Genomic DNA, 15,905 nt, shown 5'->3' with positions numbered 1-15,905 from the left:
GGATAACTATCTAGGTAAGGATTACTTTCAGATTCTTTGTTTTTTAAAGCTCCTAGCGGATTCCATGTAGCCCTTCCATGAAGTTATAAAATCAGTTTATTAGACATGGGGATGTTTGAGTTCTTCTCTTTGAAAGCAAGCACCTCACAGAATCTTAGAAATTTCCTAGAAAACTAGGAAATAGAATCATTGTAAGTCTTGCACACATTTCACATCTAGTGGCAGGGGAAAATGTATGTTAGGACTTTCTGCTTATTAATTATGGATAAACTCAAATGGTTCTTCCTTGGTGAGTTTTATAACTTCAACTTCTTTAATATTCTCCCTCCCTCTTCCACCTTATTTTTGAGTAGATTTCTGCTTCTAATCTTTCTTCTAAACAACTTTATTCTGAGAGGCTATGCAGTATAGAATGTATAGGGATAGAGCTTCTCATTGTAGAAGAAGCTTTTGCAGGGGAATTGTTTCTTCACCCCTTTAAACAAAACAGGTAAAAATGATTTTTCTAAAAATATTGGTGCAGAATGGCTGATGTGATGACACTGTTTATGGTTTGCTCAATTTTGAGAGGCGTTTAGGAGGCCCTTCACAAGTTAAGTACTTTGTGGCACTATTTAATAAGGTTTATTTGTCAGACACTGGGCTGTAGGATTCTTTTTTTTTTCTACATTTGGAATAAAAGTAATTTCACGTCTTTTATTTTTAACTATGGTCTGCATCTTTTTTTTTTCCTCTTTCAGTGGCCTCAAGCAATCTGAAGCAGAGTCCTGCTACATAAATATAGCACGAACACTTGATTTCTATGGAGTGGAGTTGCACAGTGGTAGAGTATGTTTACATTGCAATATTTCACTTGGACTTTTTTTTATACACCTTTTTGTAGATATCTTCATAGCAGTAGAAACAGTAGCATTTTATTCCTTACTGTGTGTTATTTTTAACTTCAGTTTCATAATTTTCCCCAAATTTCTGTGAAATGTAGGTCCTAGAATTTCAACTAAATATGCTAGCTAACCTCAAAAGAGTTGCAACATGTTTTTAAAATACGTTGTTTCAATGCTGCAATACATTTTACTTAAGAATTTTACTAAAGTTCTTGAACGTCTCAGTATGAAAGAAAATGCATGTTCTGCTTAGTGCTGACACAGCAATAAAAACATGGAGATTTCTTTTATTCCTGTATCCCCTGAATCTAGGCTAAATCGAAGCAGTATTTAACAGCATGGAGGATGGCCAGTAAAAATGTGTTTGAAATCTTTCAGACACAGGGTGTTCACTGATGAGAAACACATCCAAGTACTTCTTTGGCTACTGTCATTTAATTGTTTGATTACACTGTTTGGGAGAGGAATCTCCAATATGTTTTTTTCGTGCATACAGGTGTTCAAATTACCATTTTTGCTTTTATGGAATAGCAGACTATTTTGGCATAATGTTTGTAGCACAAAAACCTAATGAAGTATAGTGCAGATAATTGATTTCCTAAATGAAGATGACTACTGTTTTTACTAACATTTATCTGAGATTTGTTAATAATCCCGTCATTGCAAATTTTAATGAAAACATCATTTTTTTTGTAATGATACCATGGATGGAAAAGGTCATCTTCTTTCCTCAGCATGATGCTTTCTTCTTGTTTTTTATTCTATATACGACCGGAAAGAAGTGAATGTTGCATTAAATTCTTAAGGATTCCTAAAGTACTCCTGTATAAAATTACAGTAACTGCATTCATATTTCTGAAATTTGATATTCAAAAACAGTAGTGCCCTTTTTTGCGGTGAGTACAAAGGAAGGAGTCAAAGTGATCAAAATATGAACAGTCTATGCTCATAACAGCTGATACGAACATCAGGAGAGGCTACTTATGGGAAAATTGTTAACATATTTTGATTCAAATGCAATGGTTGTGGTAAGTAATCTAGCATACATAATGAAATTTCTTATATTCTTGTCTTCTGACAATGTAAAAAGTTTCCCTTTAATGTTAAGTATTTTCTTAAACCTGACTTTGTCTAGCTTCACTGTGCATTGCCATCTGTCACATTTCTACTGTAGTGAAGAACCATTTACTTGTCACACTTAAGATTTCTGTGTGTGCCCTTAACTTGACCAGTCTATGCCTTTTAATTTCTATTGTAGCCTAGCATTTTGGTAAGCAACCTTAAATTCCAAACTTTCACCATGAGACAAGCATTCCATTCTCTTAATATTCATGGGATGTTGTTTCTGAAAGTACTTCAATTTCTATAATCCTTCCCAAATTGTAGGCCACTGAAATGCACCCAGGTTTTCAGTAGTGGTGGTCATACAGGGTCAAGTAGAAAGGATAGTGGGCTGAGACATTTTTAACCAAACAAAATTTCATTGCAGTGTGCTGGACTGTTCTCTGTGAGTAGCAGTGCTGTCTGGAGATACCTGCTTAAACAGTGTATTTCTGTTTTCCAGTGCATTGTTTCATATTTAATGACCTGGGGCTCAGGATGTCAGGCTGCTTGCTGGTCATAAGCCCCTACCGTGCATGACACCAGTGTTTTTTGTATGATCTGAATCAAATGGACTAGAGATTTGAGTGAAAGCCTTCTCTATTACAGGCTCCTAAGATGCAGACTGTCTTGCTACTATTTCAATCCAAATTAGTATTTTTGTTACAATTCAATTTCTTTCCTTTTTTTTTTCTTTATAAAGCCTATGAGAAAAAGTGATAGCACTGTGTGTTTTATCAGAGTGGACATTCCTGGTATTCTGTTCTGGTAGATACTCTTTCATTTGCTAAATGCTTTGCCTGTGCTGCAGCAGTCCTACAGATGAATGTTCATCCTTTGGTCTCATTTGGTAGCTCATGTTGGCTGTAAACAGTTTTCCGTAGTTCGAATCAGTTTGCTGGAATGGTCTCTGTTTCTGAAATTTGCGGTGAAAGTTAGATGTCCACGCCTCCCCATGCTTTGACTGAGGCTATTACATTATACCCCAGCTTTAGCAGAGATTTTTGGCATTCCTCTTCATAGCCTCCCCTGCTTAGTACTGCTCTTAAATCACTCTTCCCATTTTGCCGAATCCTAGTGCTTTGAACAGTTGCTAGCAGAAGCTAGTTATAAAACTGTCTTTTTGAAAGGTTTTTGTCTCTGTGAATCCTTATGATTCAGCTCTTCCCTTGCTGCTAAAATAAAGTCTTCATCCTCTTAGATATTCTATATGGCAAAGAAGCCAGGTAACAACTGGGTTTTATTCTAATGGCCAAAAGAAGCTGGTGCAAGTCAAGCACTTTGCAGAAGTTGTGTGAGCTTTTTTCTAGCGACCAAACATGACACTTGAAGTAGTGAATTAATCTGCGTTCAGTTTTCATCTGCAATCACTTTTACTTTACTCTGAAGATCAGTCTGAGCTTTTAAAAGTGTTATATTCTAAAATGAAATACTATTAAGAAACTCAAGAGAGTGAATTTAATACCTCAAAACTAAGAATTCAGAAAGTGTCAATAAAATCTCCTTTTTGCACTGTCATCTGATGAATAATTAGTCTGATATTAACCCATCTTTCATTTTTATGCAGAGGAAGGGTGCTTATAGAAAACAATGGGAAACTTGTAGAACCGTGCTATTTCCACATCTATGAAAGTCCAGATGGCAAATGTAATTAAAAAATGACTCAGTATTTAACTAAGAAGATCCCTGGCATGATCATTTTTTAGCATTATAAGTGTTTTTATGACTATATAAAGAAATAGGCAAGAAGAAAAGGATATGTGTGATAGACAATTCTTATTTGTGCAGTTTAATGGCACAAATGTTTTGAAATGGAAATGATTGCACATCTACATCTTCTTTCTATTGTAAGACCCTATTTCTTTGCTAGTTCAAGGTCTTGTTTTTCTTTGTTTCACAAGCCTTACTTGTTTAACACAAGACAATTCATTATAATATAATTAATTATAATAAATAGCGTGGCAGATTTGGGTTTTGGACAGAGGTGGGGGGGCAGTTTATTCTGGCACAGCTTCTGAAAAAAAAGAATAGTTTTGGCCTAAATAATCCCCATTAAATGTTTAGCTAATCCTATTTCTGCTGAATCACATAGGTTTTCTAGATTTTCTCCTAAAGCTGTTTTCCTTCAGACTATTGATTTTTTGAAAGCTGGAACTTGGAGTAAGCTTCAAGTGCCAGTAATACAGATTTCTGCCCTGCATTAGAATTAGCGTGGCAGCTAAATTACATCCGATTCATCTGCTAAAGCGCCTCAGTTTTCTCTCCATTGTATTAAAATACATGGATGCCAGTTCAGGATTACTGTAATATGCTGACACAACTCTGGCAATCCAGGAGCCTCTTCAGATGGACATTCAACCACCTCCTGTAGCAGCACTCTTTGGAAAAGTGGGGCAGTGGGTATCTAGGGATTGGTAATCATTTCAGTTGATTCTGCACTACCCTGAGATTAAGCTTATTTGGACAGCAACCTACATAATAGTTTTCCTATATTAAACTCTCAGAAATAGAATCAGTGTCTCTCTCATCTTCTCAGTATTTAGTGCCAATACACTATTTATTAAATAGGTTATGCTCTTTCTCTCTGAACTGCTGTGGTATTTCACTGGAGGTTTTCAAACTGTGTTGCAAATTGAGTTCAGCTTCATTCGGTCATATACCTGTATCATACTTTTATTCAACTATTTTTTAAAGGATTTACAATAGACTTTCCACTATTTTTAGATTGTATGGTGCATGGTCTATTCTTCTGTACCTTACAGAAGAAAGGTCTTATTCTTCTGTACCTTAGGAAGAAATAAGGATTGGATGTACAAGACGACTGTGTATTAAATGAGCACAGAGTACCATCTAGAGGAGCAGCTAAGCTACAGAAGGCTTTAAGAGAATCTGTTACCTTTGGCCATCTCTTATAAAATATTCTGAAGCTACTTTTGAGTCAAACCTGGTATTTTAACCAATGGGTTCCATGTTTACATGTAGATTTATGCTTATATTCAGCTCTGTTTAGAAACTTGTGTATAATGTACTAGAACATGTCAATCATAATGAAATGTAACTTCTGTAACATCAGTGTAGATTTAACTTCAAATTCACCTTTCAGCTCCTGCTCCCCATTTTTTTGTATACTCAAATGTTCACCTTATATATAACTATGTATTTTCTCACGTCTATCTCACTAGACATAATGCTGTTGTAAACTTACGGATGAGTTTTTCCAGTTAAGCATGTTAAGCTAATACACAGTTTTTTGTTTTAATTGACAATGGATTCAGTTTTGTTTATGAAATTTTCATATACACGTGCATGTTCCTCTAGCGTACTCCCATATGCAGAATTGTAGTCACCTCCTGCCTGGTCTTGTTAAGACCTTTTTGAAAATGATGAGGAATTATTTTACTTTGTCTTTTTAAGCATCTTAGAATAAGATAATTTGTGTCTGGTTTCCAAAATTGTGACACTTAACCTGGTTGATCTTGGAAAGTACTTCAACTTATTTCCCAGCACTGAATTAATGTAAGGGCTTGAAACTTTAGTCTGATGCTGACATAAAGAATGTCTAATGTAGTAAAATGAACATTAAAGCTTGTTTTAATGATTGAAATACCTACCAGGTAGGATCAAAGGAAAGACATGCATAAGAATAAAAATCCAAATAAGTTGATTGAATTCTTGCCTCAGGAGTTATACTTTAAGTATAGAAAAATGGAAAATGAATGTATAAGTAGATAACTGGGAATAACACAAACTACATCTCTGTTCTTACATTATTTTTCTCTTGCAGGATCTGCATAATCTAGATCTCATGATTGGGATTGCATCCAGTGGAATTGCTGTATATAGAAAACTCATCTGCACAAGCTTCTATCCCTGGTAAATTCCTTTATTAACAAAAAATTACATCTAATCTTTTAAATAGAATTTCCATTTGCTTTAACACTTATTCCCAGGAAGCCTGCAATACACAGATTTGTTCTTTATAGGGTATCATGGTATTTCCTTGTGCTGAGAGAAAAATTAACCTGTTGCCTAGACTTTTAATTCCCAAAGGCTTTTGAATTACTTGCTTTATGTGAAGTCTCGATCAAGTCCATTCACTTACAGGTGTGACTATATCATTAGAAGGACCTTGTGGTTTTAAAGATTTCTGTTGTTGTACCCAAAGACACATTTCCTCACATAACTTGCAACAGTTTTTCTGGAGAATGTATTCAGTAAGATGATATAATATTCTTAATCGTGACAGGAAAGTGTATTGCAGTAGGTTGTACTGACTTTTTGCTCAATTGTACGAAAAGGTGCCTGTTAGCAGTATTCCTTAAATGTACGAGTCATTCCAGCCGTTCATTACGGATCATTAGGGATTAACAGGTATTCCTAGGAAAAAGTAATAAGATAGGTTATATATATATATATATATAATATTATATATATATATATATTATATAATATATATATTATATATATATTATATTATATATATATAATAAGATAGGTTTCATTCATTCATTTGAATTTCAGTGGAAAAATGTACTGCATAGTCTCTGGATTTTTTTTCTTTGCCGTGAGTTGTCTTTCAACTCACTTGAGTATACTGTAGCCATCCTCAATACATGTCAATAATGTTTTCATGCAGCACAGTAGCATCTTGCATTTATCCATCTCTAATGCACACTAAAGCATAGAAGACTTCTATCTCTCATCTTTATGCCCTGAGCTTTGCTCTTTCATATGTCAATCTCTCAGCTTCTTTAAACAGCTGCAGGTTTTTAAAATGCTCAGCTGGAGGCACATTTTCTGCCTTCTGCAGGTCTTGTTTGTAGTGTAAGCTTTCAATTTCTTTTTAGACATCAAAGCAGGATGCATCTCGGTAGTACCTGGATTTTAATGCATGTTGGTTGTGTTGAAGGTGTGCAGCAATGTTCCTTACAGAACATTGTATGACTTAGAACACAAAAAATATTCAGATGATTGAAACTGTATTTAGTCGTCTTACGTAACACCATTTGTAATAAGTAGCTCTTCCTGTGAACTGGGAGAGCTTCAGCATAAATGTGGTGGAACTCAAGGTGGCAGCAGACACCATCAGAGCACTTTCCAGTACAGTAAGTAAAATACTCTGCAGCATTAATGGGTGACAACGATACAACTGTGCCGTATGGTGGTAGTCAAAGGGGACCAAAAGTTTTCAGGAATGGAGGCAGTGAGACTGTACTGCCTTGCAAAAGGAGGATTTTCAATCAAAGCGACTTATGTAAGAAGCTCACTGATCAGTCAGAGGCAATGCAAGTCGCGATGGGTTTATAAAATAAATTTGGATTTAACACAGTGAGCTCTGGGAAATTATTCTTGGGGTGCTTGGCTGTTATGTGATAATTTCCAGGTCTTTTTGCAAGTAAAATATCTTAAAATACACAAGATCTCTGTGTTATGTGAGCAGCAATTAAGATTGTACATTAAATGCTATTCAGTGTATGCAGTTTCTTTGCTTTGAAAACTTCAGAGAAACTGCTACAGGAATATATGCTACATTACTAGTTAAAATCAAAACCCCGCTCAACTGAGTGTTACATAGAATTTGACAAAAACTTTCCTGCTGAATCTTCCTTGAGCAAAGTATGAGACATACAATTAAATATTTTTGCTTCAGGTCAAAAACTACCAGCTGTTAACAGCGAGTGCCAGGACAGGACTGCCAAGATGATCAGAAATTAATAACTCTGCCCACTAAGTGACAAATCTGCTTTGACCCTTGTGAATGATGGAAGAAGACAGGAGCCAAAAGATTTATCATTATCCCTAAGCTTCAGCTATTGTATACTTTAAAACTTAATGGTGAAATTTAGCTGCATAGTCACTTGGACAGACTATTGGTGAGTGATAGGGGCAGCTGAGCCACTAGTTGGAATAGGAATAACTGCATTCCATTCAGCTCATGTTCTGGATGTGGCACCTTCAGGCACTCGTTAAATCTAAATCCTTCAATACCTTAATCTCTTCCTTTTTTTTTTTTTTTTTGTGGCTTGTGCTATATGTGAGCATTCCCTTGGCTAATAGGCATGGTGCTTCAAACGATTTTGAGTTAATGTTAAATAAAACTGTCAGATTAGTAACTGTTCTTTGTCACCGAATTAAAAAGGTTTAGTTGTGCTTTAAGAGGAATGAATAGAGTTGAGAGGCATACTGTACGTAGAGGAGAGTCAACATAAAAAGACTTGAAGCCCTGATTTGACATGAAGTGATTATGTGGCCATGCAGTGAATTGTTTTAAAAAAAGTGGGGAGAGATGAGAGAGTTTTGTTATTTGTAGATGTTGTCTACCTTTTTGTTGATTGGAGGTTTTTGCTTAGTCTGCAAGGTTAGTTGTTTGTATTTTGTGTTTCTGCTGGTACTACATTAGCTAAGAACAGGGAGTGACAGCAGCTGTGTAAGCTGAGAACAACTCCAAACACTCACTCACTTGCTGAAGTGTGAGCTAAGCCAAGAAGCGTGGAGGGAAAGAACCAGTAACCCAAAACTTGAGCAGTACTAGTTCAGCTAGAGTAACACTAGGATTAAGATGGATGGGTTTAAATTAGTTCCACTTCAGTAAATAAACTGAAAATTTATATGGCTTACTGGCGACATGCGAATACAAAACTTTTGTATATACAGAGCAGATCATTACCACTGGAAGCAGCAAGTCAGATGGCACAAGTATTTCCAGAAGGAGATATGATTTAAACCTTCCATTAACTTGCACAATTTGGTTGCAAAGAATGCTGTGGATGAAATTCCTGTTTCTTTGTGGCTCTGTAATTGACAGAGATTTTTGGAAATGAGCATGCGTTCGGTTTTCCACCCCTTCTGTGCAGGGGTGAGGAATTGTTTGTTCAGTTATCTTTCTTGTTTGTAACTTGCATATATAAACTCTTCTCTGTGAACAAGGGATGTTGTGCTATAACAGCGCATCACTCTTAGGAAGTGGGGAATGGATGATATGGCATTCATTGTTCCACGTGCTGAGTATGCAAAAACTGTGGTAACAACTGAGATGGTCTTCAATATACTTGAGAGCTGATGAGATCTAAGGTGCTGTGAAACATCAGTTGAAAAGAATATTTTGAGACCTTCAGCAGCAGCCTTCCAAAAACCTTTCCTGATGTGCAGATGTTCTTTTTCACAAACACATGACTTGATCAGACCTTCAGTAGTTTTCCCCAGGTATCAGTATGGTTCCAGGTGATCACAGATCATGGTTTTCTTTTTCCAAAATGCGTAGGTTTTCAGTTATTGAAGTAGAACTATTGTAAAGAAAATCTAGATAATTTAGATGAATCTTGTTTTCTTGTAGGAAGATGCCTGGGCACCTAGAAGTTTACTTAATTTAGCAAAACTGCTAAGGATATAATTAAAACGGAAAGTGTTCAAGCACCAATTGCAATGTAACTCTAACCTTAAAAAGTCTTTATCATACAGTGTATATATAGAAAAGACATGTTCAATTCTGCTACATAGTTAATGTAGCATTTTTATGCAGTATTAATAAGTGAAAAATACATTAACATTTGCATTTTTTATCTTTCAGGGTTGACTTTAATTACAATGTTTTAGTTGTTAATAAAAGTGAATTATCTTTTAACATTCTAAGTCAGTTCTGTGAAGTCTCAGAGAAATTTCAGATACTGTATGACCAACCTTGTCATGTCATTAAGGTCTTAAATTTTATTCGTTTAGTCACAGTTGTCATATGATTCTTAAGTTATACAAACTTGACACGTTTAACATTTGTGCAGCTAGTAAAGGATGTCATCAAGTTTTTGCTGCAAGAATAGATTTGGTGGGAGAGAATTGCTATGTGAGCTATTTAAAGAGTAAATGAGGAAGAATCTTAATTTTAAAAAGACCTTTCCTTCTTAGCTATTTTTTTCTTTAAGTTTCTTGAATCTATATACCACTCAGCACTCAGGAGATGGTTGCATGTTATTTACGGAATATTTAACAGCTGTAATCTTTTAGACTGCACACAGTATTATTTTAAATTGCTTTTTTTCCCTCTAGGCATTATTTAGTATTTCATGGTCTGTCTCTCTCTTTTAGGGTGAACATATTAAAAATTTCCTTTAAAAGGAAAAAGTTTTTTATACAACAACGGCAAAAACATGTAAGTAGTCATTTCACTTTGTTTTGCTTAAATGGTTGTGTTCAAATTTTTGGCCTTAAAATATAGTCAACAGAGGGCTGGACCTGTAGGTACTATGTTATGATAACTTGCCTTTGAAATTCTGTTTGGTTAATTTGCCCTTGCTGTCGTGGTCCTTTTTATGCTTATTCTGTTTCCCATTTTTGTTTCCTTTCAAACATGGAGTACTTCAACCTTCAGTTTGTTGGACCATGTCTTTTTAACGCAGGTTTATTTTCCCCTGCAGACTTGGGGGAAACACAGATGTTCATCCTCTCTAGATTTAGTAACCTAGCCTTTTTCTTGCAAGTAACTGCTGCTCTTTTCTTGGATCACTGTGCTCTGTAGAGCACCTTACGGCAGTGAATCTGCTGAACAGCTGCTTATCCTATCTGGGAGGACTTTGTGAGGTCCCTTCTGGTTTTGGGACTCAGAATTCTGGGAGGAAGGAAGGTACCCGGAGGAAAGGGGAGCTCTGCTGCTGAAAGATACAAGATTGGGAACGGGGTTAGTACATAACCTTGTGAACACAGATTGCTAAAGAAGTCTTTTTTTTTTTTTATTGATTGATCGATTTTTTGGTGGTTGTTTTTACCCCAAAAGGGGAGCATTTTCTTTTTTTTCCACTAGTTTAGGTATTTTGAAAACTTAAGGAATGTGCATGCATGTACACATTCCTAAGTGTCAGGGCTCCTGTGTAAAGAAAGTTGAAATCTAGAGTTATTGTTGCTGCACTAATGCGTGGATGTAGGCGGGGTGCACAAACAATAGTATTTTGTCTTTTGGGTGTCATTACCTACCAGCAAAGGGTCTGGAGTTTTTTGCAAACGATAGGTTTCTAAATATATTATTTATATGTAAACTTATTTCAGTGTGCTCAAATAATATATTTAACTGTATAAAGAAATGAGTTGAGTGAGTAGCAAGCCACCACTTGTGAGTTGAATTGTATTATGTGGTGTATTTGTATTACATGTACAGGTATTACTTTCTAGATTTGAGAACTAAAAATTCACTGATGAGTAGTGTTAAATTCTAGGTATTTTTCTTTATATGCACACATTTTAAAGACTTTGTCAAACTGAAATTCTCTTTCTGGAGACCAGTGTCACCTTTGAAAAGAGCAGCATTTTTTTGAAGTTTGATCATTTGAACTTTTGTTAAATAATGACAGGTCAAGGACCTTCATTTTTTTTAAACTAATCTCCTCTTAGGTAATCATAGTTCTTTACTTTATAACACATTGAGATTACAGTAATGCACACCATGTCTTGCTTAAAATTCTACAGCACTGTAGGAAAAGTAAGGTCAGCCACATGACCTTTCATTTTTTCTCAGTAAATATGAAAAAGCAGACCAGGTGTGCTATTAAGTCTGTAGGTACAGTCATCCTTGTCAATTATCCTCCTTTGCTTGAAATGTAGGGCAGCAGTCTACATCCTTGCAGTCCTTTAATGGTACTGCTTTGAACAGCCTGCTGTTGTAATGCAGTGGGAGCAAGGGGGCAGCTGGACTGTTGCTTTTCTCCTAAACGCTGGGTCGCTTGAGTGGTTTCTGAAGGCAAATGTCTGAGGCAGTGTCATCTTTTTCTTGGAAGTGCAGAAAGAAATAGTTAAATAAGGCTGTAAGGAAGGAAGACGAAGAATGTGGGGAAAGCAGAGCAGATACTGCATATTAGTTGTCAAGTTTTAATTCAAGAAGGCAACAGTGCTATAACATCTCAGAATTTTGCATGTCGTATGTAGCTTTCGTTCCAAAATCTACAGAAGTTCTTAAAGGCTATGGATTTGCAGTCATCTGGGATACGCCATGTTTCATTGATTTATTCTCCTCATTTTCCTCGCTCCTTTTTTTTTTCTTTCCTTATGCCACTGTTTTGAAGAATCAATTTACCCTCTCTCTCACTCTTCATTACTCATCTCCTCTTTTACCATCCCACTGCTTCAGTCTATTGATCATCTACTTGATAGAAGTATGCAATATTTCTGTTTCTACTAAAGAGCTACATAAGGACCGGGAAGCAAGACTGATGAATCAGTGAATGTCTGATGTTTTAAAAGCTCGTGATACTTAGACTTAAAGGTGTAAGATTTATGGTAGGAATAGGAGCTGTGCTGATTTACAGACAACATTTTAAAGCTTCCAAAATGGAACTTTATATCAAATGTGCTTATGTAATGCTTAAAAATTACTGCTCCTTTTTTTGCATTTCAGCACGTATTTTTACTTCCTATGCTGTAGACATTCCCAAATTCTCTGTGAATGTAATAGGCATTGAGTTCAGAGATGAGATGAGAGTTATTCCTGATGTTCAAATAGCAAGACACTCATTTTAGCCATGGAGAGTTGTTCCCTTTGCCTTAATGGCCACAAATTTCTCTAATTCTCACTTCTAGATAATGACTAAAAGAACATTCTCTAGGAACTCACGTTGAGAAGGATGATAAGCACTAAATCCATGTATCCCACTAAAACACTCTTCATCTTATAAAATAGTGCATCGATTTAATGGCATGACTTGCAAGGTGGCCTGTTAGTGATCCAGAAGACATAGTTAATAACATATATTTTTTTAATTTAAAAACTGACTATATTTTTCTAAAACTTCTTGAAAGTATTCATCACAGTATATGTCTATATTTAAATTCGTAGCCCACTTAAAAATATTTAGGAAGATTCTTTGTCAACAGTTGGGATAAATGCACTTGTGACCAAGATTCGGTACTCTTTTCAAACCTAAATTTAAACATGGAAAACTAGGTGTACTTAATTTCTTATCTTTACACAATGGCTTTTCAGTATAATTGAGATGTTCAGATAAACTAATTTTTATGCTTATTGAAAGACCAGTGCTCTAGACCAAAAAAAAACCAACCCTGAATATTTCCTTTAATTTGTTATATAAAACACTTCAAGAGGTATTTAGCCAACAGAGTAGGTTAGAAATGCTCTTTGTCATTAAAGCTTTAAGTGCCATGTGCTTTTCATCTTGCAAGAAATTCTGAGTTAAAATTTCACAGTGCCTGCACACATTATCTTATATAAGCTAATTAGAAGTAACTGTGGTGAGCTGACGAAGATGAATTGGCTCCAGCATGCTTGAGGGTCAAAGAGAGAACCCTACTTAAAAAATAAAATAAAAATGTTGCTTGTTTTAATAGAGGTAGGAAGAACATGCCTGATAGATTACAATCAGTTAAACACTTTGTAATGCCTAAGCAGAATTAAGGGGCAAACCCTTTTTAGCTTTTTCTTGTGATTCTCATTGTTTGTTGGTTTTTGTTTCATTTACAAAATAGAGAATCTGTAAGTGAAGTCATTGCAGTAGCTCAAGTGTTTTGCACAATGTGGTATTGATCTCTGATACCTGACATTTTACAAATGTTACAGAGAAAGAAAAAGAATACAAGGAAAACAATTTGATTATCCCAGCCAAAATGGTCTGTAGTTCCATTTTGTTGTTTGCTTGTGAACGCACAAAAGGACCATGCAACTAGAAATTAGGATGTTGTCCAGATGGGACACTGATTTATTGCTGGAGTGTGTGAGAAAGAGTTTTATTAGGTCTCCAAGTCATTTAATAAAGAGGCTTTGCAACCCAAATCCTGACGTCCTCCATAGTATGAACTAGAAAGAGAGCTTTACCGACGTGACTACCTGCCTAATTATATGTTGTGATGTCAAAATTCAGTCATAATTCAGAATAAATAGTTGCAAAGAATAAACGATGAAGTTGCAAGCTTGCTTTATTTTTTTTCACTGAAGTGCTGAGATCTGATAGCAGTGAACTCAGGTCTCCCCTTATCTTGCTTATTACCCATACCTTTCTCCTCTGTGCTTTACTCTTTGTTCTGCTTTGTTTGTGTTAATAATTGCATTAACTAGCCAAAGCTGTAGCTTGTGCAAAACTTTCTGGAGCACTGAGACCTGCAATAGTTCAACAAGTGCTATAGTTGTCCAGCACATAAGTGTGGGTGGTACAATTGTGTTACACCTGTGTACCACTGAGCACTGAAATTGCAAGTTTTCATGGAGAGACGCAAGCTTTCCATTCTGCTTCCTTTTGATCTCCTTATTTTGACCTTGTGTTATCATCCAGAAAACAGGATTGGATTTGAAAAGCAGTAGCAGCACCTCTAGTCCTTCAATTGCTTTCCTTTCCCCAGAAGGTATCACTGTTAACATCTTTAGTATCTTCTAAAAGAATATAAGGCAGATGCTTTTTGCATTCTAGCTGTTGAAACAACATTTATATGAAGTCTTACATGAACAGTTTGAATTCAAAGATAATTTTTTTTTTCCTTTCTACATTGCACACTTAAGATGGTTAAGAGTTTTCTTTGTCATAGGAGGTCAAGATCTGACTGGAAATCTGAAAATCTGTTCAGCTGTTTAGTATTACGCTTATATATGCAAAACCTCTGGCACTCTAGACTTAAATATTTCATTAACATTGTAATGATCAGGAACTGATTATTAATAATTTTAATATTGCTTACACTTTTAAAACGTTCACTTTGGAATTTAGAATTTTATGTACTCACAGGGCTGTTTCATAAATCTCCAGCTCAAAGTCTACTGTATGATGAATTTTTGTTTTCCTAAATGTAATTCGCTTATTTAGGCTAAAAGTAAGTTCATTGTTATTTATATGATAGGTTTATGACCTTGTTTGCTCTGTTTGATCTGCTTCTGTGTATTGAAACATAAATTTTCTTACATTACAGAACGAGTCCAGAGAGCATATTGTTGCCTTCAACATGTTAAATTACAGAGCATGCAAAAATCTTTGGAAGTCTTGTGTAGAGCATCACACATTTTTTCAGGCAAAGAAGTCGCTACCTCATGAGAAAAAGATATTGTCACATTATTGGACTCTGGGTTCTAGAAATCCAGCAAAGTAAGTATTGTGTGAAAGCATGTTTTACGCTGTAAATGGGAAAGGGAGCATTTTTGTCAGAGATAGATGAAGTTGGAGTTGCAGAGCTCAGTTCTGCTTACCGCTGCATTGGTCTTTGTAAACTGTTGGATAAATTATGTATCTTTGTTTTCCTTTTTTTCCCCAACATGTTTTCATTACAATTCATAAAAAGTTATTTGAATATAAGTATGTTTTACTGGTATTTTTTCAACTTGCCTTTTCAGTTTAAGGCATAAAAACACTTGAAAGTAAATATGTTATGTGGCTAATGATCCAATAAGACAGTTTGCAGAACAGATTTGTTTTGAACTGTTTACTCCTTAATGTTATATACACAGTTTAATATGTTAGTACCATGCTCTTCAGAAATTGCCCTAATTGAGTACTAGGATGCCAATTAGTGACATGGAGATGAATGTATTTTCCCCATCCAAACATTGAAGATACCACTATCATGACACTTCTTATCATTTGTTTGCTTTCTTGACTTCTGCTAGTCATTGAGCTGGTGGTTTCATAGCGGTGTCTCAAATCTAGTTCCTGAAAAGTTGTACTTCAAAGCCTGTCATTTTGCTCCTTGAAGTTAGGATTGACTCTTCCCACATGCACCATGTGGGCTGGAAGTCTTACGTCATTATCCTCTCTGAGGATAATCGTTCTGGGGAGTTCTGTAGTTCTTTGGTTATCTGTACTCTACGTAGACTTTCTGAAAAGCTGCTTGTTTTGATGTTTTTTGGAGAAGTGTTTTAATTTTCTTTCATTTATTTTTGCAGCATCTTCGCTTAACTGTTGTTCCTTTTATTTAATTTGTCTGATTATCTTTTTCATATTTGGGCAT

General features: G+C 35.5%; 1 protein-coding gene across 7 annotated transcripts in view; it reads left to right on the top strand.

The window, feature by feature from the left end:
- The window catches only part of PTPN3 (protein tyrosine phosphatase non-receptor type 3), a 167,352-nt gene that overhangs the window by 95,071 nt on the left and 56,376 nt on the right, over positions 1 to 15,905 (top strand). For 5 of the 7 annotated variants that reach the window (XM_080583037.1, XM_080583038.1, XM_080583041.1 and 2 more), the window contains 4 exons: positions 741 to 828; positions 5,770 to 5,858; positions 10,065 to 10,128; positions 14,874 to 15,046. In XM_080583037.1, coding sequence (XP_080439163.1) covers positions 741 to 828; positions 5,770 to 5,858; positions 10,065 to 10,128; positions 14,874 to 15,046 — 414 coding nt within the window. The remainder of the gene's footprint in view (positions 1 to 740; positions 829 to 5,769; positions 5,859 to 10,064; positions 10,129 to 14,873; positions 15,047 to 15,905) is intronic. The other 2 variants (XM_080583042.1, XM_080583043.1) reach the window with 1 other exon arrangement.

The sequence above is a fragment of the Anser brachyrhynchus genome, assembly GCF_964034855.1.
Source record: "Anser brachyrhynchus genome assembly, chromosome: 2".
Lineage (NCBI taxonomy): Eukaryota > Metazoa > Chordata > Aves > Anseriformes > Anatidae > Anser > Anser brachyrhynchus.
This window is presented reverse-complemented; position numbering and strand designations above follow the sequence as displayed.